Source organism: Athene cunicularia (genome assembly GCF_003259725.1).
Source record: "Athene cunicularia isolate RWA chromosome Z unlocalized genomic scaffold, athCun1 chrZ_part1, whole genome shotgun sequence".
Lineage (NCBI taxonomy): Eukaryota > Metazoa > Chordata > Aves > Strigiformes > Strigidae > Athene > Athene cunicularia.
The window spans coordinates 13,799,224-13,824,870 of NW_020799142.1; the positions used below are offsets into that span (position 1 = coordinate 13,799,224).

General features: G+C 37.0%; 1 protein-coding gene across 3 annotated transcripts in view; it reads right to left on the minus strand.

The window, feature by feature from the left end:
* Window positions 1–3,675: 3,675 nt before the first annotated feature.
* Window positions 3,676–25,647, minus strand: part of RNF180 (ring finger protein 180) — an 86,944-nt gene continuing 64,972 nt past the window's right edge. For 2 of the 3 annotated variants that reach the window (XM_026865955.1, XM_026865957.1), the window contains exon 6: window positions 3,676–6,873. In XM_026865955.1, the coding sequence (XP_026721756.1) occupies window positions 6,671–6,873 (203 nt within the window). In that variant the 3' untranslated portion in view covers window positions 3,676–6,670. The remainder of the gene's footprint in view (window positions 6,874–25,647) is intronic. The other variant, XM_026865956.1, reaches the window with a different exon arrangement.

The window sequence follows — 25,647 nt, forward strand, 5'->3', positions numbered from 1 at the left end:
GGGACCCCAAAGTCACTTTGAAAAGATCCTGGGGTTTTGTTTATATCTAGTGCTACAAAGTGTTTTGTGAGCTTCTTTGGCAGGTTATATATATTTCTTCTGTTCACATTTGCCACAATTTTAATTAAAGGTTGTAAAAAAAATTAGGTCGCAGATTCTTACCTGGGTATAAGTTCAGAGTTTCAGAGGGGTATGTCACATCCCAGCACATCAAATAATTGAAATCAAAGAGGCGCCCCAGAGGACAAAAAGTAATGAAAAATAATAGCTCATCACCTTGTCTCCATTGGGTAGGGTTCAGCAGTCACAACTCAAGCAAAAGACTTTAAGAAAACTGGTAATATTCAGGAATATTTGAATGAAGAAGAAAAGGAAAAGCCATGTCTGCCACCAGATGCCCTGGATAACACCCAAGGACTTGCATGGGACACCTGTGCATTTGAGCACAATAGCAGACCCTAAAGTGCCAGGGGAGACTGTGTATCCAAACATGTACAGAGTGCCCTGCACAGCATTCAAAGGAAAAGAAAAGTCATTTGGTCTCCTACATAACTTTGTCCTGCTGTGAGCCCTTCCTTGAGAAGCCTGCCCTGAGCTTTTTGTTCTACAGTGTCAACATGCTGGGTTGCCCAGCAGCATTCCTCAGATCAAATTTTGTCAGTTTATTAAGCACATTTTCTCCAGTGTGTATCAGAGATGAAGCTAGTCCTGTAGGATCTGTCTCTAATAACATAATTTTAGTGAAATCACAACATGGAATTACACATACCTTCAGTCTTTTAGGAACTTTTTTTTTTTTTTTTTTTTTTTAATAAGAAATCACTCTGTAAATATATAATCAAATGAAAAATGTTCTAAATAAAGATTGCATTTTATGGTTAAACTTCCACAGAATAACAATGGAAAGTACTTTCAAGTAGGATTACATTTTAATGCCTTATTGGAAATGTAGAAATATTTCAACCGAAGAAAATGTTTGATAGAAAATGAAATAGATTATTATTTAAGTTATTTTAAACTGTTTTGTTTTATTAAGTTCATTTTGAAAGTTATGTATTTTACAGGATTACATCACAGCAACAAAGAAATCCTAACATGTCTAAGACACTGGAGGTTTAGTTTACTTTCAGGCATAGGGTAATCAAATGTAAGTAAATATAAAATATGAACTTGTTTGTGCCATAAGAAATTCTGAAAACTCATTTCAGAAATTCCATCTGAATATATTTTACAGGGTTGGAAAAAGTTTGTAAGACAAAAATCCAGTAGCAGTTGTATTTGAGAAACTGGATCTTCACTATGATGGCTCCTGTTGATTCTGCTGAGATCGGGATCAATGCTGACATCCATCATAAATAGGTGTATTTAAGGTTTATCAGGCTTTGGCTCCCAATGGAAGAAATCCTAGAGAACATATTTTGGAGAAAGGTGATCTTCAGCTCTGCATCAGGTCCCTTTAGAAGGAAGGCCTCATGTTGGGAATGCCAAACTGAGGCACCCAAAATTAGGAGGTGTTTTTGGAAGTTTACATTTAAACCCTTACTGGATTTTAGACTTAAAATTTAAATCATAATAGAAAAGTTTAAATAATAGATTCTGAATATCTATTTCTGACAGATGACTCATACTGGAATAATACAACTAGATTTCTTGTGATTCTTTCCTTGGTACTCTTCTGAACTTTACTGAGGACTGCAACAACCACAGATTTCAGTAAGTGGAAGGAAAGATAACTCCTTAAAAGTTTGAAATGGTACCCAAAGATAGATTGGTTCTCAAGATACCAGTGACAGAAAAAAAAAAAAAAAAAAAAATTGTTCCAGCCAGGGAATTACAGATATGTATAGGAAAGAACAGAAATGGACAAATGTGGGCCAAGTTCTTCCAGCGTTGCACTGACTTATGTTAATAAGGGAAACCACAATGTTCTATTCAGAACTTTCTGGTTTATTTGCCCATTATTGAAGGATCCACTTTTTCTAGTCCTCAACGTGGTAAATCTTGTGTGATGACTTAGGTTAATCATGTTGGTGGCCCTTTGTTGGACTGTCTCTAGTAGATCAGTATCTCTGTTGTACAGGGGAGTCCAGAACTGGACATAGCACCCCAGGTGTTGCCCCACCAGTGCTGAGTAGAAGGGAATGATCACCTCCCTTGACCTGCTGGTCACGCTCCACCTAATGCAGCCCAAGATACCATTAGCTGTCTTGATTCAAGGGTGCATTGATGGCTTATACTTAACTTGGTGTCCACAAGTTCTCTTCTGCAGAGCTGCTTTCCAGCTGGGTAACCCCCAGCAGGTACTGGGGCATGGGGCTGGTTTCCAGGTGCAGGACTTTGCACTTCTCCTTGTTGAAGTGTATGAGGTTCCTTTCAGTACATTTCTGCAGTCTGTCGAGGTCCCACTGGACAGCAGCATAACCCTCTGGTGTATCAGTCACTCCTCCCAGTTTTGACCTCTGCAACTTGCTGAAGGTATGCTCTGCCCCAGCATTCAGATCATTCAGAACAGTTTTGACCCCTGGGGTACACCACTAGTAATTTGCCTCCAGGTAGACTTTGTGCCACTGATCAAAACCCCCACAGCTTGACTGTTCAGTCAGTCCACTGTCTGCTATCACTGTCTGTCTTAGTCCTTTCTGCTAAATAAAGGGCATCTCTAAAGAGAGCTTGTTGTCTTGCTCCACATCTAGCCCAGAGCACTCCACAGCTCATCTTGCCTCCTTTCTCTCAGCAGCTCCCTGTGTGCAGGGCTGAGAACCAGCAGAATGCTCTTGATGTCCCACTTTTGTCTCTTTCATCTACTTATGACTCCCCTTGTACAGACCTGGAATTCCCCAGAGGGGACTGTGCATCCCACATTTATGAAGTGGTCAGGATTGCCAAGGACAAAAGATGCTGAAGACACATACACAAATGCAACACTACACACCATCAAGATGGTTACTTGTCACTTGATAGCTATAATAGCTACTATTCCTCCCAGAGGTTCACTACTTTTCTCTAAAAATAAGCATATAAGTCTGAACTCTGCTTCTTTATTATCTTTTTCCATCTCAGTATCAGCAACTTTGATAATGCTGTTGTTGACATACGGTAAATATTTCACATGTGTATGTAGTATACTGGTAAAGGCTTAACTTAGATCTCAGCTTCTGTGAGCAGGCACACAGCTGTGAAAGAATCTATTCTGCTTCACAGTGGCTACTCCCTGTGCAGCTATTGCTTGGGAATTTTTTTTTCCAAATTGTGTAAGGAAAGCAATATGACTGGACCTTGGGCAGGTAGAAATGCTACAAACATACGCACTGCTAGGCAAGAAACTCACACAGTTCTGAATGTGCACAAAGTCCCTTTGCTTGTGAAAGCTAAATTTAGTCTTGTCCTGGATTTCTATTGCCTTCAACAGTTAACTGGTCTAACAGCACCAGGACTGAGTATTCTTCATTACCAGAATGTGTTAAGATCCACACCTTGCCCGAGGATGATTTCTGACAGAAGCTGACTGTTTCATGGAAAAGTACTGAAACAAATTCAAGGCTGCTAGTATGAAAAGAATTAATTACAGTAGTAAAAAAATTCAACAAACCCTAGCTGAACCCTGAGCAGAAACAGAATAAATAGTACAACAAACAAGATATTGATTGAAAAAAATATTAAATTTTAATTCCACCAAGCAAAATCTAGTGAAATGAGTGCAAAATGTTACAAACAAATTTTATTACAAACATTTTAATACTATTGTAGATAAGAAAGACAACCTGGCAGAACAGGATCAATTCAACCAGAAAATTGCTTACAAAGGACCTGCTCTTGCTCCAATATCAACAGCATTTTACAGGCAGACTTCAAGGAAAACCAGATTTGAGCCTTTGAATTTTTATTGTAACTTTACAAAAGCATGTATCTCAAAAAAGCAATAAAGGACAAAAAAGTAGCTCCACTCTATAGGTGTTTTCCTATGAAGGATGTATCAGAGTTGCAACAGTCTTCATTATGTACATTTGTAACCTTTTAATATTAATTATCCCCTGGAATTAATTATCCCTGGAATTAATAACAACCAATATGAAGGAAAACAATATAGCCCAAGAAACAGTTTCTTGTTTAGGCCTCAAAGAAAGGTCTAACACAGTTAGAAAAGCCATATAAATTTGTCACTCCTACTAAATTTAGGAAAATGCAGCCACCCTTAGTCATCAATTCTTGCTATAAATGTACAAAAGTGGCCAATAATTGCATTGGATTTTTTACTCTCTTTTGTTGCCTTTTTCAGAATAAAACCATGGTAACATGCTTTTAAAACTGATGTGAGTAACTTTTACTTATATTACTTAGTGCTTACAGTATGTTTCCTATGTCTCAATATATTTTTGAATATTTACTTAAGGATAATGCTTTTCAGATATTCTGGTTAAATAATTTTAAATTATGTTACTACTGGAATTTCAGACTATGTCAGCTAAGTTAAAGTATTTTTTCATAACATCTTTTTATTTTAATATTTTCTGAGATCAAAAGATAGAAGCAATTTTGGCTTAATAGATGAATCAGTCCCTCTGTTGAGATAAGAGCAGTAAATTCATAAGATTAGAGACACAACAAAAATAGCAGTTAGAATCCCAGTCCTGGCATAGATGAGAAAAATGTTTAGAATTATTGATAATATTTGGGCATACAGACCTATATCTGCATGTAGCAAAACATGAGCCCCATGTCCTAAAAACCTTAGTTTTTAAAATACTTGTTTATATCAATAAAAAGAGGGAAATTCACCAAATGTTCGACTATGACTTTAGCAGTTTTTAAGAAGTTATGCATATGCCACCAGTAATGGAGTCAATTACCTTTAGGTAGAGACAAAGTAACTAGATATACTGCTATTACAGAAAATGCATTTCTGTCAGAACCATGACTGTGATGGTGAATTTCAATTATTATATCTTCTTAAATTTGCATATATTTAAAAAGATGGTAAAAGTTATTTAGTCCAATCAGTGTTATTAGACTTGTAATTTTTAATTCTACACATATATTCTCAAAGAGATTATTCTATGCAGCCTGTAAGAAAACTATATATTAGTAGCTGATTTACTGCTGTTTTTCAGATTAAGTGAAAGTTTCTGGTCCTGATCACTTTATAGCCTATAAGAGACTGACCATGCTGGCCCTACTCCAGTAAAGAAGCATAAGCACATGCTTAATAAAACCCCTGAAATCATTCTATTTCATCATATCGGGCAGATGGCACCTTCCACAACACATTTCTCCTTGTTCTCTGCTAGAACAGGGGAGTACACCACCTACTGAAAAAGCACAGGTCTCCCACACAAATCCTGAAACCAGAGGGACTACATACATATACTGACATACTCTTCTCGATGAAACCACAGTGTATTTTGGAGGGTCATACCCTTAGAAATAAAGGTTTCCATGTACCTTCCTGAAAAGTAAATCCCTGAACTACCTTGTACCATTCTTCAGCACCCGATTATCGAAATAGTTTCCAATATCCTATCTATAATTTAATAGATGCTCTTTCACTTTCATTTGAAAATACTGTGTAAAGCAGCAATTATGGAATGATTGCTGAACTGGCTGCAGTTCTGTAACTGTAACTCAGCAATCTATATATAGAGTAACTATAAAGTGCTTTAGAATTGTTTCACATGAAAGGTGCAAATAAATACTATGTCCTCTTATACGATCCCCCTGGAGAACATAGTCCTGGTGAGCCCACACTCAAATGTTACAGCAATTAAAAAATTATACTGATATATATACATATACACTGGAGAATGCTTCTTTCTCCAGTATTTACTGGGGTTAATGTCTCACAGCATCATAATCAGCAGGCCTGCTGCTTGCCCTCCACTAGCTGTCTTGCTGGACCCAAACACACTCATCTGGTTGGGTTAAAAAAGGTGCAGTGCTACTCTGGCAATCTGCACAAAAACGGTCCCTTTAATGTGCAGAACCTGGGGTTGTTAGTTGATTCCTTCTGACTGTCACTTCATGAAAAGATTGAACTGTCAGCACACTGCAGTATCTTTTTGGCTCAAAACTTCAGCACATCCCCACAGCAGAATGCTGACAGGTATGAATTGTCAAAATTTCCCAGGATTTGGATTATGCCATTGAAATAGCTCTAATGAATGTCTATACAATGCATCGTGCAACACTGCAGTGCTTATAATCTCCTGTTCCCAAAAGATTTGACTATGAATGGGAAGATTCTTTATTGCTTTTATGTGTGAGGAATTGAAGCACCAATGAGTAAGAAAAGTGTGCCAATGTAAGAGTCGACCCCAAAAAGATTCTATGGATCATATTCTTTTGTAGTACACAGAAATCCCCCATGAACAAGCAGTATTGTATATTTCTACAGAGTAATTATTTTATATATTGGGAAAAATCCTGTTTCTACCAAAATCAAGACAAAACTCCCACTGAATGAAGTATGATCTGGATTTCACATTATATTTGGAACCAATTTCAAGTACTTTGTCACACATAGAAGAATTATCAGCCTCACAGCATGCTTGATGCAGTCTATTACAATTCTGAATTATAAAAACCTAGTATTAAAGAGTTTGACTTCTTCAAGGTTTTTCTATTCAATTATTGTGGTTCACATGACTCTGCCTTCCTTAACTGTGATTACTACAGACTAAAAAGGGAAAAAGAAATAACAAAGAAAACAGAACACAATAAATCCTATTACCCAGTTGACTGAATAAATGTAGATTATCACCATGTCCATATCAAATCGCCATCCACGGCTATCATCCTCAAAGTCCATGTAGTCCATCCTATGAGCAGCATGTGGGAAATGCCTCCTTGTAACAGTACCTGAGCGTCTTTGAAATCCTGCTGAAAAACAGATTAGGAGATAAAAATCTTTATAAAACCAATCACATTGAGTAAAAAAAAAAAAAAAGTTAACTCTCCTTCCCCCAGTTATTTACAGAACAAATGGAAGGAGGAAATCTCACACCTCATTGTTAGGTTTCCTCACTTTGTTGGATAAGAAGCTCTTTGTGGACTTGATTTTGAGATTTAAAAGGTAACTCTGTCTCTCATGTTTGGAAAATAATATGTTTGTTTGTTTGGATTTGATACAATAATGCTATCAGCTTATTTTATCCAGACCTATGAAACCTCTCTTTTGGATCATTCTTCCACTGATTTTGATTCAGTGATCCAAAAGTGAAATGTTCCATATACTGTAATTAATCTCTTGAGTAATATCTGTATTTTCTAAGTCTACTCATCTGAATTCTTCAGTAATTGAGGCAAATACTGATGTGTACACATAGTTCAACAGTGCAAATACATTTGAATTCTTATTTCTAGTATTTGAAATTTTTTTTTTCAAAACACTCTTCCAAATAATTCCTTGCTTTAATATTATGTCTCTATATGATACATATGAGGTTAAAATTCAATTTTTATCCTCCTGTTTGTATACTGATAATACCTTAAAAATATACGGGCAGATACAAACACAGCCTTTCAAGCAGAAATAAAAATCCTGTGACTCCAAGAATGGCTTGAGAGTGGGGTCCTACCAAAAGGTCCTTCCTCTTCATTCCTCCCCTGACTTCGTAAGAGAAGTACTGTAGGAGCATAGTTCTTGCATATTTCAAGATACGAGGTTAAAGAAGTGTCTTGTACAGCTGTATTAGACAGCAGAGGTGGGACGGGAAAGAGGCTGGGAGCTGTGCTGCAAAGGCAGAAGATCTGTCCAGTTCTGATGATAGACAAGGAGGGAACGCAGTCATACCGATCTAGATTTTTGTTCCATTTTCAGGTAACTCTCAATCTTTATGATGCATTCTTTGATTCTGGAAAATGGGTCTTTGCTGAGCTGCCCAGATTCTTTTCCCCTGCACTGACATCATGGCTTTTGGTGTCTCCAAGTGGGTAAGAAGTGTCTCTTTCAGTATGCACCACTGCACACCAGTGTGCCTCAGCGTGTGTTCCTCAGCTTTAAGCTACTACCGTGCTGCCTTCTAGTTTACCTTAACTACGCCTCCTTGAAATTCCTCAGTCTTCTGTTTTTGACTAATACAAATAATTGTGTATAACTGGTGTTCACATGCCAGTAATTTTCATTTCAACATTCTCAGATCTTACTCAAGGTATTATAACTGAGAAACATTTTTAAAAAGTGTCCTAATACAGGACCTTGCTGGAATTTCAATATTTTTCCTTTTCAGTGGTGGGTATTTATTGTTTCTTTGTATTTTTTTCTGAATTAGCATTTTGCCCCAAACTTTTATAGTACAATTGTTCCACACCTTCCACAGAAAAGTATTTTCTCTCTTTGGTATCCTTTTTAAGAGAGTTTATTGAAGACTTTTTTTTACTCCAAATTACAAAGGTAAACTCTTCCTCCTGTATTCATTTAATGATTGCTTTACTTAGAAATTTGACTAGACTACTGAGATACAGAAATTCTTTCTCTGGAGAATCACTCACTGTTAGTCACAGCTGCATTTCTTTTAATTTTTTATTTCTAATGACAATTTGGATCAGTTTGTCATGTACAGATACCAAGTTTTTAGGTCTGTATACATCAGAATCTCTTCAACATTATTTATTATGTTTTGGAAACTATACATGAAATCTTCATGCCAGTCAAGAGTGTGATGGTATTTTGATGGTTTTCAGTGATTACAAGCGGGCTAAGATTTGTCCCACAGATAAATATGCTATACTGCCTCTAGGAAAAAAAAGAAGTTTAAATTTCCAGGCATTTGCTTCTAAAGAGTTTTAGATTATAATATCAAAAAATTTTATGCGTGCATGAGTTAAACATCCGCTTAAAGATGCTGAAGATCTGTTTCAACTGTGATATGTACTTTCTTGGTTTTTAAGCTATACTTTAGATTATGTTAAATTAAATTTACATTAATTTAAAACAGTATCTTTGATTACTGAAAAATAATATTAGTAGTTAGTAACAAAATCCTGGAAAATGTTGGTCCTCTTTACACATCCCTCTGTCAAGATGCAATTCACTTGAAAAACACTAATTTAAAAACTTATCTCAATTTCAAATCTGTATTTATAAATTTATTTTCTAACACTTGTAAACATTATTCTCAAATAGAAACCTCGATATATGTTGTTATGCTCTGTTTTTTAAATTTGATTTGCAAATGGCATTAAATGTTATCACTAATGATGTATCATTCACTTTGCTTTTTACATGTGAAATATAGTGTATATTATCATCTCTGGAGGGTCTTAGTCAGGACTGTTACCTGTGCTTTCTTTTTATTTATTTCTGTACTTAAAGTAAATATAACACAAAATGCTAGAGGCTGGGTTTGGATCAACAGTGATAATCAGGGAATTATGCAAACATGTAGCTACATTAGTTTTGACATTTGAACACATATTATCCTCATTTTGCATGCCTGTGCAACTCACCTTAAGCAAACCTGCACTGAGTTTATCACAGATTAGACTTTATAATGTAGTCATTCTACATTCAAGAACAGCAGTTTCAGTATTCTCTAATTGCTCTTCCTACAGAAAGCCACAGAAAAATTGTTGGTACTGTAATAAAAGTATATATACAATCAGGGACTGCTTACTATACAGCATGTGTAATCCCTGTGGCTTCCCTGCATGCGAGTAAAACTATTCAAAGTTGACAGCCAGTTATGTGGAACAAATTTCAATTCCATTGTTGAAATAGTCTCTTTTTTTACCATCTGTAAACTGATTAAGCTTCATCTGAAAAGGTGAGTAGTACAACTATTATGTAAACCAAATTCTACAACCTAACAGAGGCTGACAAAGAGTAACTGTTTATTTTCCCTGAAGTATATTACCAAATAAACTTGTGTACAGTACTGAAACAAATGATCAGATTTAGAAACCTTGTATGATTGTGTGCAAAGGTTAATGCAGACTCTATGATCCGCCCTGTAACTACTGTCTTTAACAAATTGTGACATGAAAAATACCTTTAGATGTCTGTCTCTACAGCTGGAGTGGAAATAAGTCATGTCTCTGCATCTGATTCTAGCCATCTACAGATAAAAACTGAGAGCTGTAGAATTCCTCAAAAACTGTACAGCAACACAAAGTAGGGGTTTGTATTATGAAACAGAATAGCTGAGGGAGCTTCAAGCCACTTCTAATCTATTTGCTCCTTTGTATAAAATAAACCCTATCTCATTGATGAAAAGTCCCTAAATAATTTATACACAGTCATGTATTTGTTAAAACATATATTTTACTTAACTTTTTTTGTGCATGCCTGTGTTTCTATACCCTGAACAAGAATTTCCACTCAAATCCCATGCGCATGGAAGCACAGTGCCAACAGTCTGACAGACTGTTAGTGGAAACCTGCTACTAGATAATAAAAACAATGCTTTGTGCAAATCAGACTTTTATACCCAGCAAAGCGTGCAAATAAAAAAGGATATTCACCATAGGCATACCTGTTGCATGTGTCCTTACCAAAGTTTTTGCAACCTCCTGTTGAGGTAGTAGTAATATTCAAAATAAGACTACAGACAATTTAAAATATTCTCCCAATTTTATAAATTGACTGACCTCATTTTGCTTTGACTAAAGAATGTAAGATATGAGATGGAAAATTTCATTCTAAAAATGTGCCCAAATGAATACCATGCAAGCTATAATAACCATTTACATTGTAAGTGCTCACGTAAAATTAAATTACCTAAGAACAAGTGTTCTTAGGTAATCAGATGTACCAAGGTCATTTTGATGCAGTGTCATCTTTCTGATTATGAGCTGCAGCAGATAAAGCTACTGAAAGACTATAGGAAAAAAGGCAAATACAGATTGATATCTTCCCATATGTGTCCTTGCAGCACCCAGCAGTTTAGGACCCTGTGCTTTGGAAACTGTGCCCAGAACAGTGTGTTAAAATGGCATTGATAGGATTTTCCTTCCTTGCATGTGTCCATTCATACTTTTGAACAAGATCTCCTATCACTTCCAATTACTATGCTTTGTGTCCTTTGTTGGAGTAGACTTATAGGAAATAAATTGATTTCCTTTAAGGTGAAACTATATCAGAACATACACTACAAGAGCTCTGATATGTTCCAGTAATATGCTTCAACCACTAATAGGCATTCAGCCCTTGGACTGGAAGTTGCCCCTGTTGCCTAAAATGCAAATGTTGACATCTGGCCCTCAGCACCAGTTTTTTTTGCACTATCTGTGATGGCTGATATAATTGCTAATGCAAGAATGCCTCTGAGAGACAGTGAACAATATTTCCTAAAACATCTTTATGCCATTCGTAGTTTTACAGACCTCTTGTATCTGTTTTTCGTAATATCCTTTACAAACAAAAAACTTGTAAATTTCCTTCATATGGAAAAGTTTCCATATTTCAGATCATCCTTTACACATTATGCTTCACCACGCTTTATCCTTCTTTGAGACGATGTAATCTAAAATTATATGCAAAACTGGAAATGTGGGATCACCACAAACCTAGAAAATGACATCATGTTTTCCATTTTGTTATGATCCTAATAATTCCTGCTTATATTTTGGCTATGGCTGCGTATTGAATGTTTTCAGAAAACTAATCACAGTATTACCCAGATCTCTTTTCTTAAGTGGCAATAGCTAATTTAAAACTCAACATAGTGAGTATTCTGTATTATGGAGATTGCATAGCCTCTGTGGGTAACCGCTCCTCCACTTGACTGTGATCACAGAGTGTTTTTCTTACTTGCAGTCTGAACCTCTCATATCCATTATCGCTCATCCTCCTGCCATGCACCACTGTGAACAGCTGGTCTGTCCTCTTGGTGGTCTCCTTATAGGTATGGTAAGGCTGCTTGGAGATCATCCTCAAAGACTACCCTCCTCCAGACTGAACAAGCCAGCTCCCTCAGACTCTCCTCACAGGTCAGGCGCTCCAGGCCCTCTGCTAAACCTGCTCCAATTTACTGCTGTCTTTCCTGTATTGGAGGGGTGGGCAAAATTGTAGTATTTTAGATGTCATCTGCTGAGTAGTAGAGGATAAAAACTTCCCACATCTACTGCTGTTCAGATAGGCTGTTCATAAAGCCCAGGATGCTGTTGGCCTCCTTTGATGGCAGCTGATGCACAGCTTGCTCTCCATCAGGATGCCCAGGTCCTTTCCACAAAGCTACTTCCCAGGCTGTCAGTGTCCAACCTGTCCCACTGCCAGGGACGTTTCCTTCCCAGGTGCAGTACTCAGCATTTGTCCTTACTGAATTTCACAAGGTTCCTTTCAGCACATTTCTCCAGCCTGTCTAGGTCTCTCTGGCCACCCTGCTGCAGTCTATCAACCTGTTCTCTGATTTGTTGTCCTCTACATATCTGATCAGAGGGCATTCTGTTTCGTCCTCGAGGTTGCTGATGAAAAGAACTGTTAGCTGTTGAGTTAGTATTTACTATCACCAGTAAAGTGAATCATTTAGTACCACTGATGAACTTTATCAGCTGTATATGTATCACTTTTCCAAATCACATATGAACTTTCTGAAATACACAGACTGCTGTACGGTTCCAACAACAATCCAATGTAGTTTGCTACATGCTCTTTTACATCATACTTGCCATCTAGTGCATTCCCTGGTGCAACTTGGTGCCATTACCTTTTGTCCTATTGCTTGTTACTTGGTTAAAGAGACTCATCCCCAGTTCTCTGCAACCTCCTTTCAGGTAGCTGTGGAGGGCAATGAGGTCTCTGAGTCTACCAATAGGTCATCCAATTTGTTGTCATCTGCAGACCTGATGACAGCATAGATAAATGGACCAAAATTTCCCAGAATTCTGCACTTTTTTCAAGGATAAAGTGTTTTTATATTGCTTTCACAAACAAGATATCATCTGGAACTTCTTGCATAAACACCAGCCTTCCCCCACATGCACATCATGTGGCATCATATTCTGGTTATGCTAATAATATAATAACTAAATTGAAAGATTGCTAGTTAAAATAAGCTGTGAGATCTGTATTTCCAACAAAGAAAAATGTATATATTGCTAAAGAGGTTTATGAGAGGATGGCACTTATCCTATGTGAATGACTGCAGGCATGTCCCACTGACTTCTGATGTCCTAAGCTCTAACTCAGTCTCAAGCCCTCCACCAAACTCAAGTCCCTGAAGCATCCAGTTCCCCAAATGAAGGCCACTCAATCACCACCCTTCTCAGATCCAGAGTTTTAGTTTTTGTCCTCCTGCTGCATGAAAAGCTTGAACCTCCCTAGCCTCCTGTCTCAAGACATTTCAGCTCCACACAAATACTGTCACAGAAGTCAAAATCTCTTTTTTTCTAGAGAAAACTCTCAAATTCCAAACTCCTCTTATCTCAGAATGCACACCATAACCTCCAGCTTTCCTATGCTAAAACTTCTACCACCACTTTTCAAGGCCTTTCTCACTGCCAAGTCCAATCACCTTCCCAAACCTCCCTCACTATCCTAATCCTACCTTCCTGTCACTTTTTCTCTGCTGTCTTTGAATATTTCTTGGCTCTTGCCCTTCTGATTTCACCTACGGGCTTCCACTGGCTGCCAGCACCTTATAACCATGTGTGACTAAACTTACATGATGGCCTAAACATCTCTCCATTCTTTTTCCATTCCCAAAATCCAAGTCTTGCTTTCTGCTAGCAGTTGGGCTTTAGAAAACCTGGATGTAAAATGTACTTAAGCTGGACATAATCCTTATTTGAAACCATTTTTATATTCACTATGATGTCTACCTTACTAGCTATAGGACTTCTACAGGGCTTTCGGTTTAAATGTGGAAAGGTGTGACAGTATCAGAAAAGTAAATTCTGTGTAAGCAGTTATTTGCACATGCACAATATGTGATTTATTGAACTCACTGTGCATAGAATACAGAGTCCTTCTGTATATGAACAAATCAGCAGCATTTGGGCAATTTCATGGGGAATACACAGTAACTGCTTTTCAAGACATCAAAGAATGTTGTCTGAAAAGGGTCTAGAAAAGCAACTGATTACTGTGAAAATCTGAAAAACCATGTCCTGAATCCTTTCATATGGGGCACAAGATTCAATTGCATTAGGGCACTCCTTTTTACAATGCAGAGTTGTTAGGAAAGAGTGTTCACCACTGTTACAACCAGCTTTTTGTTTCGTGAATTTCATAGGACATTTGACATAAGAAAAAGAACATAGGACATTTGACATAAGAAAAAGAACATCGAGCTATATATAAAACTATGCAGAAATCCCAAAATGTGGTAATGCTACTAAATGACATACAATTAATCTGTTGAAGTAAAAAGTTTATAAAAACTGCAGTCCTCAGAACCAACTACCATGCAAATAATGCTTCTTGCTGATCAGTATCAGCATAAATATTGGCACTTCTACCTAGAATCATCTCTACTCCCTTAAAACTTTATAAATCCTACATGGATCTGGGAAGAGATATACACAAATGAACAGAAATCACTTAGCAATTAAAAGATAATTGCTAAATTACCCAAAATAATTCACTGAAGTTCTTATAGCATTTACATTCTTGCAAATATTTATTTCATACTGCTTTCTATATTACTTTCAAGATTATAAATAGGATCATCTATTCATTTTTTTGGTAGCTATTCTCAGGGATATGGCGTATTTGGGAACTGTCAGTGCTAGGTTAATGGTTGGACTAGATGATCTTCAAGGTCCTTTCGAACCTAGTTGATTGTGAAATATGTAATCAAATTAAGACCAGGATTTAAGATTATATACTATACATCATACATAAAAGCCGTACTTCAGCTTTTTTTTGGACCCTTTATTGATAATTACTGCAGTTAACACCTCTCAGGCCTTCAGGACAGAGAGGAGGCAACTTCTCATTTGAAGTTTTTTTCCTCTGTGAAATAGTGTAAATGTAATGCAGTCAAAATTACACTTGACAAAGAGAACTGACAGTTTTACTCTGCACAGCAAATGAAGATGGGATTTTTTTTCCATTCAAACACAGCTCATTGGATTCCAGTGAGGACTATTTTATATTTGAAGTTTTTTGCATGTTCCTACCATTAGTTTGAATTCTAAGACATAAATATAGTGTCTCTGCCATAAGTTAACAATGACATTCTGAATATTAAGTAAATAACCAAATAGTTAAGGACTTTGACATGGTTTCCCACAGCATTTACCTAGAGAAAGTGGCTGTTTGTGCCTTGGATGGGCACACACTTTGCTGGGTAAAAAACTGTCTGGATGGCCGTGCCCAGAGAGTTGTGGTGAATGGAGTTAAATCCAGTTGGCGGCCGGTCACGAGTGCTGTCCCCCAGGGCTCGGTTTTGGGGCCACTCCTGTTTAACATCTTCACTGATGATCTGGACGAGGGGATCGAGTGCACCCTCAGTCCATTCACAGATGACACCAGGTTGGGTGGGAGTGTTGATCTGCTCGAGGGTGGGGAGGCTCTGCAGAGAGACCTGGACAGGCTGGAGCCATGGGCTGAGGCCAACTGGAGGAGTTTCACTAAGGGCAAATGCCGGGGGCTGCCCTTGGGCCACAACAACCCCCAGCAGCGCTACAGCCTTGGGGAGGAGTGGCTGGAGAGCTGCCAGTCAGAGAGGAACCTGGAGGGGTTGATTGACAGACAGCTGAACAGGAGCCAGCAGTGTGCCCAGGGGGCCAAGAAGGCCAATGGCATCCTGGCTTGTGTCAGCAATAGCGTGGCCAGCAGGGACAGGGAAGGGATCTGACCCCTGTACTCAGCACTGGTGAGGCCGCCCCTCGATTCCTGTGTTCAGTTTTGGGCCCCTCACTACAGAAAGGACATTGAATGACTCGAGCGTGTCCAGAGAAGGGCAACGGAGCTGGTGCAGGGTCTGGAGCACAGGTCGTACAGGGAGCGGCTGAGGGAACTGGGGGTGTTTAGTCTGGAGAAAAGGAGGCTGAGGGGAGACCTCATCGCCCTCTACATCTCCCTGAAAGGAGGGTGCAGAGAGTTGGGGATGAGACTCTTTAACCAAGTTATAAGTGATAGGACAAGAGGGAATGGCCTCAAGGTTCAGACTGGATATTAGGAAGCATTTCTTTACAGAAGGGGTTGTTAGGCGTTGGAATGGGCTGCCCAGGGAGGTGGTGGAGTCCCCATCCCTGGAAGTGTTTAAGAGTCAAGTTAACATAGCACTGAGGGATATGGTGTACTTAGGAACAGTCAGTGTTTGGTTAATGGTTGGACTAGGTGATCTTCAAGGTCGTTTCCAACCTAGGTGATTCTGTGATTCTGTAAAAATGTGTGAAGGCTAAAATATGTCTTGCTATTTTATAAACTAACAATTCAGCTTTTACTGATTAAAACACAAACCATAAAGCAAGATAGTATATCTTATCAAAGAGTTGGGTTATTTGAAAAGAAAACAAGAAAAAGCTTTTAAAATTAATGAAAAACATCCATAAAGACACATGAAATGCATGCATACACATTTTATATTGACTGTTTTGCATAACTAACATTTTCACTGATTTATTAAATATGAAATCTATATTCAGTGACTCCTGTGCCCAGTCTCTCTCATAAATTCACTAGAACAACTCCTGTTTTGTATCTTGGGCTGTTTATTTCCCTGTAAGCAAATGACTCAAGAAGCAAGAGGTCTGTGGGAGGGCAGAATGAGCTTAGAAAACATGCTCTTCCAAACATCTGTGATTATTCCATAATTATCAATACTCACAAATACAAGCTAATTGACTAGTTTAAGCACTGGGATGCATACTAAAGAGTAATTAATCTCACATTTCACAGTGTAAAAGCCATTTGACTGTGGAAGCCATGAATGAGTTTTTACAGCCAGCCAATAAGATTTTTTTAACTAACCAAGTGAACTATTTGTTTGCTTTTTCATTCTTCCCCTAAGCCAGAACAAACTAAGTACCAAACAGGCAGGACACCATGTAACATCTTTTAAAAATTACTTATAGCAAAACATACTCTCCTACTTTAAAACCACTTTATTTCAAAATTCAAATAAGGATGATAAAATAACATTAATACACAGATGAAATAAAAATAATATACAGTAATTGAAATGCATGTCCTTGTTTTCAGGGTGCAAACTAGCTCTGTGAGTAAATGAAACACTGGCTTTTCTAACTGCCCTCCCCTTCACCATACTTGTTCTGACTGCGATCCATATAGTTTTCATTACTGATACCAAAAAATGAAGCTGCAGATTCTCCCTCTGAGATCATGTCATGGATCGAACTGCACAGTATGCATACATTCTAGACCATAAAATGTCTTCCATTAATTTTAAAAGTAAGTTTTCTACATATATATTGAGGAGATAGATAAACTGTATGTTAACAGTGAATTTAGCTTGTGGACAACTTCTCTCCTTGCCATGACAGTGCAGACAACAAAACCCAGGGAATCTTAAACAGCAACCTGAAGTATTTAATTTTCCATGGTATGTGCAATGATCTTTAAGAAAAATTAATTTTAGAAAGTATTCAGAATATTCTATGAATTTTATCATTAATTTTTAATCTATTTTCCATTTCTCTTACACCATCTTTTCACTAAATCTCTTACTCATCATCATCTCAAACTCTATTCACCATCAACACCCTCTTCTGTTGTTCCTACTTTTTATCACTGAACTTTTCTAAAAATCATGTTGCAAGTTTACGTTTTCTTTACATTTGTCATCTCACTGACAAGCTCATCAAGTACTGTATTTCAGCTGTCATCAATTCTTGCTATATTTTTTTTAGAAGTGTCTTCACCCTTTTGTATCATATTGTTTTAATGGCAGCACCTCCCTCCAGTTTCATTCTTCCTTGCAACTCCTCCCTAACCACTTGCACCCCTTCAGGCTCTGTTTGTTCGGACTGCTACCGTACAAAATATGTTGAGGCAAAGCTACTGATATTTATAGGTAGGCTTAATATAATAGCTCAAGATGACTGAATAAGTATAAAAAATAGCATTAAAAGGGATCTCATACTGATGCTTGTCTCTAGTGTGAATGCTACTTGGCATACTGCTCAATCCTCTTTAGATACTTATTTCTTGACTTGCATGATTGCTATATTTTGTTAAAAAAACCCTAATACTAAAAATCATTAACAAAAACTTCACAGATTTTCGTTATACAGTGCTCTCCACAAATGTTTCAGTGCTCAAGGCTTTAATGTTTTAAGCCAATTTTAGTGGAACACTGCAAGATAACAGTTATGCAAATACTTTCTTAAAAATAAATTCATGAATTGGTTCTACTTGTCTTAAGACAGTCAGTCTGACAGCAAAGGTCAGAGCAATACACAAGATAGGCATGGCACAGCCTCACCACACCCCTGTGTAAGACAAGGCTGTGTGTATCTACACAAAACATTTAGCTTATTTGCAAATCTATCTGTCTGGCAACATGCCTCCCTTAATTTCTCCACAGAAACAGGTGAATGACCTATCTTGGAGCCATGACATTGTCTTGGAACAAATTCATATTCTGTCCTAGCTAATGACAAGCCCAAAATTTCTACATCCCATTTGAGCAAACAAAAGAAATATTAATTCCTCCAGAGAATTAAAGATACAAAGCGCAAGACTGTATCTTGAGAAAGCTGTCATAGTGTTTCTGAACCGAAAGTTTTCTGATGCTGACAGTACTTAACCAGTTTTTAGGAAGGTGACCAAGGTTTTATGGAAAGAGCTGTCTGAAAAGGCTTCATATATGTTCAACAGAAAATGAAAAACAAATTTTCACAAAGAAAAGTAACTTAAAAGGTTATAAAGAAAGAAGCTATTTAAAATTAAAATGCTTATGAAATGTTAGAAAATCCTTCCTTTAGTCTTTCACTGAATGTGTAATGGTGGTTATCTCGGACTTTTTGTGACACCATTTCAAACATCCTTTTTTACTTACTCAGCTAAGATATTCAACAAGTCTCCTGACTTTGCTGTTTGCTCATCTCTTGCTTCTTTGAGAAGGTATGGTTAATCTCGTTCTGATCTAATAAAAATACAATCACCTTTTCTTCCTTATTATTCTCACACGTCACCTTGAGTGCTTTCATGCTGACTCTTTTAACCTTAATCAAATTCAGATTTCAGCTTTTGTCTTCATTTTTAGGGGTCTCCAAAACTCTGCCTTGCCCAAAATACGTTGTCTCACTTTTTAGAATTATGCTATGTGAGTACCATACTCCTCCAGAAATCCTAGCAGTTTTCTACCTAATAAGTGCTCTAGGAGAAAACTGAACACAGGTTCATGACCAAATTTTATAATGGTGTCGATCTATCTGTGTCACTGGTACAGACATGAAATCCTGGCCATGTTAGGTAGCAGAAACAATGTACATATTCCTCCTACTTCCTTTTCTGCTAACCCACTGATAGTAATGAAGCCAACATATCCCTACATTCTACTCTCAGACAAAAATTCTTTGTTATTCTTACAGTAAATGGAATTTCTATGTAGGCATCGAATCAAAAGACTGAACACCAGGCAAACTTAACTTTCAAGGTAAGATGCGTTTACACCAGCAGAGTTGAAACTCTTTAGCAGCCACTTCAATACAAAATGCTCTCCTATGCAGTGGATTTCAGTGCTATGTGGATCAGGGAAGTATGCAGGGGATGCATGTCCAACATAACTTTTACAAAACATAATTAGTTCAAAGCTAGTTACGAATATAACCAATTTTACTGGTCACTGCTCAATGGCCACAATCTTTTTGACATTCTATTTGGCATAACTGGCAAGGATCACCTTCCATTTCCACGAAAATGTATAGAAAGATACTTGATAATTCTTGCCAGTGATAAAAGCAGAAGGCATCTTGGCTTCCACCAGTTCACAGAGACCTGTCATAACCTTAATTGGTCTCAGCAGAATCTTACACAAAACATCAAAATTTAAGACCAAGAGATATTTTACTCCCTAAACAAATTCTGTGATGAAAGACTACCACTTCAAAAAGCTAGTAATCCAAAGTTTAGGGGGACTTAACTAAGATTATGTATAGCTTTAATTGTCTTTAGAAGTAAAATAATAAATATTTATGTAATCTTATTTAATAAATACATAAAATCTTTTTATGATGCCTAAGTTAAAATTGTAATGGAAGACATCATTGTCATCAAATTGTAGGATATCTCATAAGAACAGGCATACTAAGAATAGACTAAAGGTCTTCCTACACTATCATTCTTTCTCCAACAAGGTCAGACAATGAGGAATTGGTGAATGACAAGAAAAGAACGTAAGAACAGGGAAGCATAGTGCAGTACTTTCCTGGTATTCTCTCTCAACTCCCAGGGGCTTGCAGTTCAAGGATCTCCACAGGCAAATGTGGTATCTTTGAGTTTAATACATTTTACTGCATTTTTCCTCCCAGAATCTGCCATTATTTGAACCCATGCTCTGGTATAATGATAATTTTATTTAATGTCCTCTAGTTCTTTTATTAAGACACAGTGCATAACAGCAGCCCATTCACTTCTGCCATGCCTCTCATGATTTTAATTACCTCTATCATCCTCCCTCTTTAGTCATCTCTTGTTTTTGCTGAAGTACTCTAGTTTATTCACATATTTCTCATCAGGAACTAATTTAAAACTGACATCCTTATTTATCTTCTCTGTACCCTTCCCGTTTACTACCTCCTTTTGTGATGAAAGGCAAACCAATGTAAACATTGCTGAAGATCAGTCAGTACCACGATAGTCTTCTTCCACTGCTTGCACTTGGCTTTCACTTTTATTATCCTAATATTTCAGTACTGTAAGCAAATGTTATCACCTCCATTTCTAGAAACAACTATGCTGTATAGTACAAACTGTACCATATACCCATCTAAGGACCAGACTGCTAATGTCCCTCCAGAACACATTAGCAAATTAGAAATTTTTTTTTCTGCTAATGTCTTCTGGAGAAAATGCATTATTTATTTTCATCCTTTGTCTGGTACATTTTAACCAGATATTAGTGGATGAGAGGACTTTCCTTCTTATCCTGAACGCAGCTTTGTTTTTTCAAGCATCTTCGGAAAAGAAACTTCTTAAAAGGTTCCAAAAAAATTTGGAATTTGTAAGCTGCACAGTGAAAAGCACAATACCTCTAACTCCACTACAGGTTAATTTGGGTCCCTCTGGTACAGCTGTGGGACCACGGCTGTGTAAGAGGTCTAAAATGTTCTTAGTTTCTCTTACCGGCCAGTATGAACACTTAGTTCCCTAAGCAGAAATAAAGACACCAATCCTAACATCCATTCAGGTACATGTCAAGAAATATATAGGGAAAGGCTACATATAGTATGTTCTTTTGCCATGGCTATTCTATCACAATCCTCGGAGTTGCATAATTTTATCTATCAACGTTACTGGTACAGCAGTCTTAGAATATCATGGTTAAATGCAAAAATGGAATCCTGGTGACACATATAGACTGGCTAGAATTAAATTCCCTTCAATGCATTCATGAACCAATATGACTGAGCAGCCATTAAATTATGAGAGGTGTATCACTCTCCTACTAGCTCTGGATGCAGTCTTCAGGACTGGAAAAAGGCTACAAAATATCTTTTCCAATGAGAGTGTGGCTTGGAAGAAGTCTGATGAACAGTCTCTGCAAAACAGCTTAAAAGGTAAATAAGGCTATTGATACTTACACAATGCTTTGGTGCTAATACTGTTGGCAAAACAGCAGGGACAGAAAGTGGCAGTGCTAACAGGGCTGAAGCTTAAGACATCTCTGTGGCACTGACCTTTGTACCCTGAAGTTTCCCTTCCATTTTATTTCGTTTTTTTTAAAATTCACTTCTGCTTAGAGAGTTGCAAGAGTGAAGGCTGAAGGCTAGTCAGAGGGAATCTATGAACTTTGGACCCCGGAATCAAGAAATAAGTTTTGTGTTTCTTACCTGATGGACCTGATGGAGCTGAAAGAACTTGTGGGTAATGAAAACAGGTGCGAGTGTTAGGGTGCAAGTGCTGACAAATCAGCAAAATGACAAAGTTTCAGTCAGTGCAGCTGACCTGAGACACACTCAACCAACAGCGCTTGGATTCCGTGTTTTGTCTGAGTATACTATACACCTAACAGATGCTCAAAGACAACACTTCCCAGTAATGTGTGTCTCCTTGAGGCAGAAAATTCAGATACTGTGCAGACTGTAAATGCACTGACAGGACAAGAGGTAATGGCCTCAAGTAGTGCCAGGGAAGGTTTAAACTGGATATTAGGAAGCATTCCTTTACAGAATGAGTTGTTAGGCATTGGAATGGGCTGCCCAGGGAGGTGAAGTCCCCATCCCTGGAGGTGTTGGGTTGACATAGCGCTGAGGGATTTGGTGTAGTTGAGAACTCTCAGTGGGAGGTTAATAGGTGGACTAGGTGATCTTCAAAGTCTTTTCCAACCTAGATGATTCTGTGATTCATCTTGTGAGAAATGCACGTGTGCACATTAGCTTTTTGTGATTCCACAAGATATACTGAATGATTTGAAGTATCCTGACTAAAAAAGGAAATCATTCTGGTGAAGAAGCATTGCATGGTCCCACAACTGCAGTCTTGAGTAGTATAATAAAGGAACAACTTAAAACAAAGGAATGAGGAAGTAAGGAAATTAACTGAAAAAGTACAGTAAGGAAGGATATAATTGTAGGACTTGGGAAAAATAGCTCAGTATAAACATTATTCTGAGAGATGACTTATACTCCAGCATTACTCTTGAAAAAATACATAAAATCAATGCTACACATTCTATTTTTAGGAACACCTATCTTGTTTCTCTTCTCAGTAGATCACAGCATCAGAAACTTGAAAACCAGTATCACTTTTTTCTTCTTTTAAACAGAGAATTATGAACTTGAAATCTAGCTGAGGTAACTTTATAGCTGTATATTTTCACAGTTGATAATATCTTTCCTTTATTGCTTATCTAACTGAAATCATGTTAACAAGAACCTTGAATGAGGAAAGTAGATTTTAAAGTGTTGCACCCCAATTTTAAAGACAGAAAGATACAAAAATGCACCGACAATTATTATTAAAAGGTTTCACAACATTTCTTTTTTAAAAAATAAAGTAGGAAATTGCGCACCCCTTTTCTCTAGAGAATGATTCCACAAAAGGACATGGCATATGTGGTGGAAATTTCTACTAGTATTAGCAGATGTTGAAAACACTGTATCTTGCAAACCCTGACTGGTGCAGAAGCCAACAGCTTTTTATTAAGTCACTAAACAGACGAGATCAGTAAAGAACTAGCATAGAATTGGTTGTCTGTGATATCGAGGAAATGTTTTCTAGATTAAGGATTTAAAAAAACCCAGATAAAAATAATTACTCTTTCTAAATAGGCTTTCTCACTTTGTTTAATTATCACATTTTAAATAAAAACATGAGCTTAAAAACAGTTGGAGGGAACTTCCTATTAGCCTAGGAATAATTATATCTTGAAATAGTCACCAAGGGTTGTAACTCTGAGGTTTCACAAACCTCCCCTTCCCCCCGACTCATTCCGTACACCTAGCTATGTACTTATTCTCAGGCATATCTGCATCTTCCTCTATAAGCAGCCAGCCAACATCCTTTTACATTACCATCACTATCTTGATTACTCTGTTCTGTATCTTTGGACTCTTCAATGTATTTCTATCACAGATTTATGTAAAAGCTTCTGAAATAATCCTTTTAGGTCCAGTGCACTAACTCTCAGTCTATTTTTTTTAATTTCTGTATTTAACTACACCAGAGTCACTGTTAAATTAAGTACTGTATTTTCAATTTAAATTATCTTTTTCACTTCTTTTAGTCCACATTTCTGATATAAAATTATTTATGGAGACTTACGCTTAGTTTGTGAACTTTCTGTGACTGTACAGCATTTATAGAATGCAATTTAATGTCCTCAAGTCTAATCCAATTTCATGGCATGCAAGGGCTACACTTACGATGTTATTAAACTACGAATATGTAGAAGGATCCAGTTGAGCATATTTGCTATTTAACTATCATATTTAAACTACATCATTTAAATATTTTAAAATCTATTTAAGGAAACCATTGTTTGAGATGTTATTTCTATTGTGCAATTACATTTTTTAAAAGTTACCAATACTAAAAATAGTAACTAATGTAGTATCTTTATTAATCTCATATAAAACAAGAGATTTTAGAGGAATATTTAAAATTAGCTTGTTAACTTTCACATATATTAAAAATCTGAATAGTAAAAGAAGATTGGCTTTCCTTCTTGAATTGCATCTCCATTTTATCATTAACTGATCCTTGACCAAACAAAGCATATCATAGACAAAACAATGCCACTTGTAATGTTTATGAAACAATGGAATTCTGTTAATGATTTTAATTGGAAACAATTACAGTGTAGTATAAGGACAAACTATTCTGGAGCAATTTTCATCAGCTTGAAAGCACAAAAGTGCTAAGGTTTCTTACTTTTTGTAAAGAAACTCAAAAGCTATGGATGTTTGGGGTTTTTTGATTTTGGGGTGTTTTTTTTTGTTTTTTTTTTAGCTACAAGCTAATTTTACATTCCCCATGGAAATTCTCATGTGAAAGAAGAGTCTCTATTGATTACAAAATCTTTTGGGATCAGTGCATCAATTCAGGAAAAACAGTAATGAAAAAGAAAAGACACTTGATTTTATCTACCAGTCCTGCAATGTTCAGAAAGTAAATTAGTACAAACTGGCAAATCTTCTATAAAATCTAGGCTTCTCAACATCCTTCTCTCCTTGCATCCAATCTAATTGTGAGGTCTGATTTCATCAGGTCTAGCATCTCTAAGGAGTGGTTTACTCTTTAAAGTTTATTATTTTTATGTCTGGAGTATTAAAATAAGATTGCGGAAAAGTTTTTGTCAAATGGAGAACTGGAATGATACAATGTTTGAAAACAGCTGCTAGATTCTCAGTGACCACTGAACCTGCTGGATATGAACTAGACAAAAGAGCATACATATTTCTAACAGGGCCACAGATGTTGTCTTATAAAGAAGCAGTTATTCTCACATTCAAACTTGCATGTTTTCATTGCTTTCTAAGCACTGTAATCACATCCCTTTTCACTCCAGTCACTCTACTCATGTAGCCACTCTTTTGTTCTTCCATTCTTTACATTTTGCTTTGTGCAACTCTAACATCTTATTAGACTGTTACCTTCCTAATTAAACAAAAATTAATCTAATTAGCCTCCTTCCCCTACTGCTCTCAGTGGTATTAGGGTTTGCATTTGAAAGGGCATATATTACAGTGTCAGAAGTCTTTTACTCCACTATGTTCAGTCTTATACCCCTGTAAAGTTCTCAGAAGCCTCCTGAGGCAGGATGCAAATATGGAACTTTAGATGCTGCCAAGCACAATTTAGATATAAGCCCAGAAAAGCAATCCAGGGAGAAAATATTATACACTCGTGTTTTGAACTGACACAAACCCTGAAGTAGCTTTTATTAAAATAAAAACTCAGAAAAGAGAGACACTGCAGTGACACTTGTATTTAAAAAGACAAAGTTTCAGTTGTTCAGGTTTCCTATTAACTAGATTTAATCATGTTTCCATTCGATGTGGGACTTTTAGGCTATCATTTGGAGACATGTAAATCCAGCATTCTGAATTACCTTCATAGAACGACATGTCCAATATTCA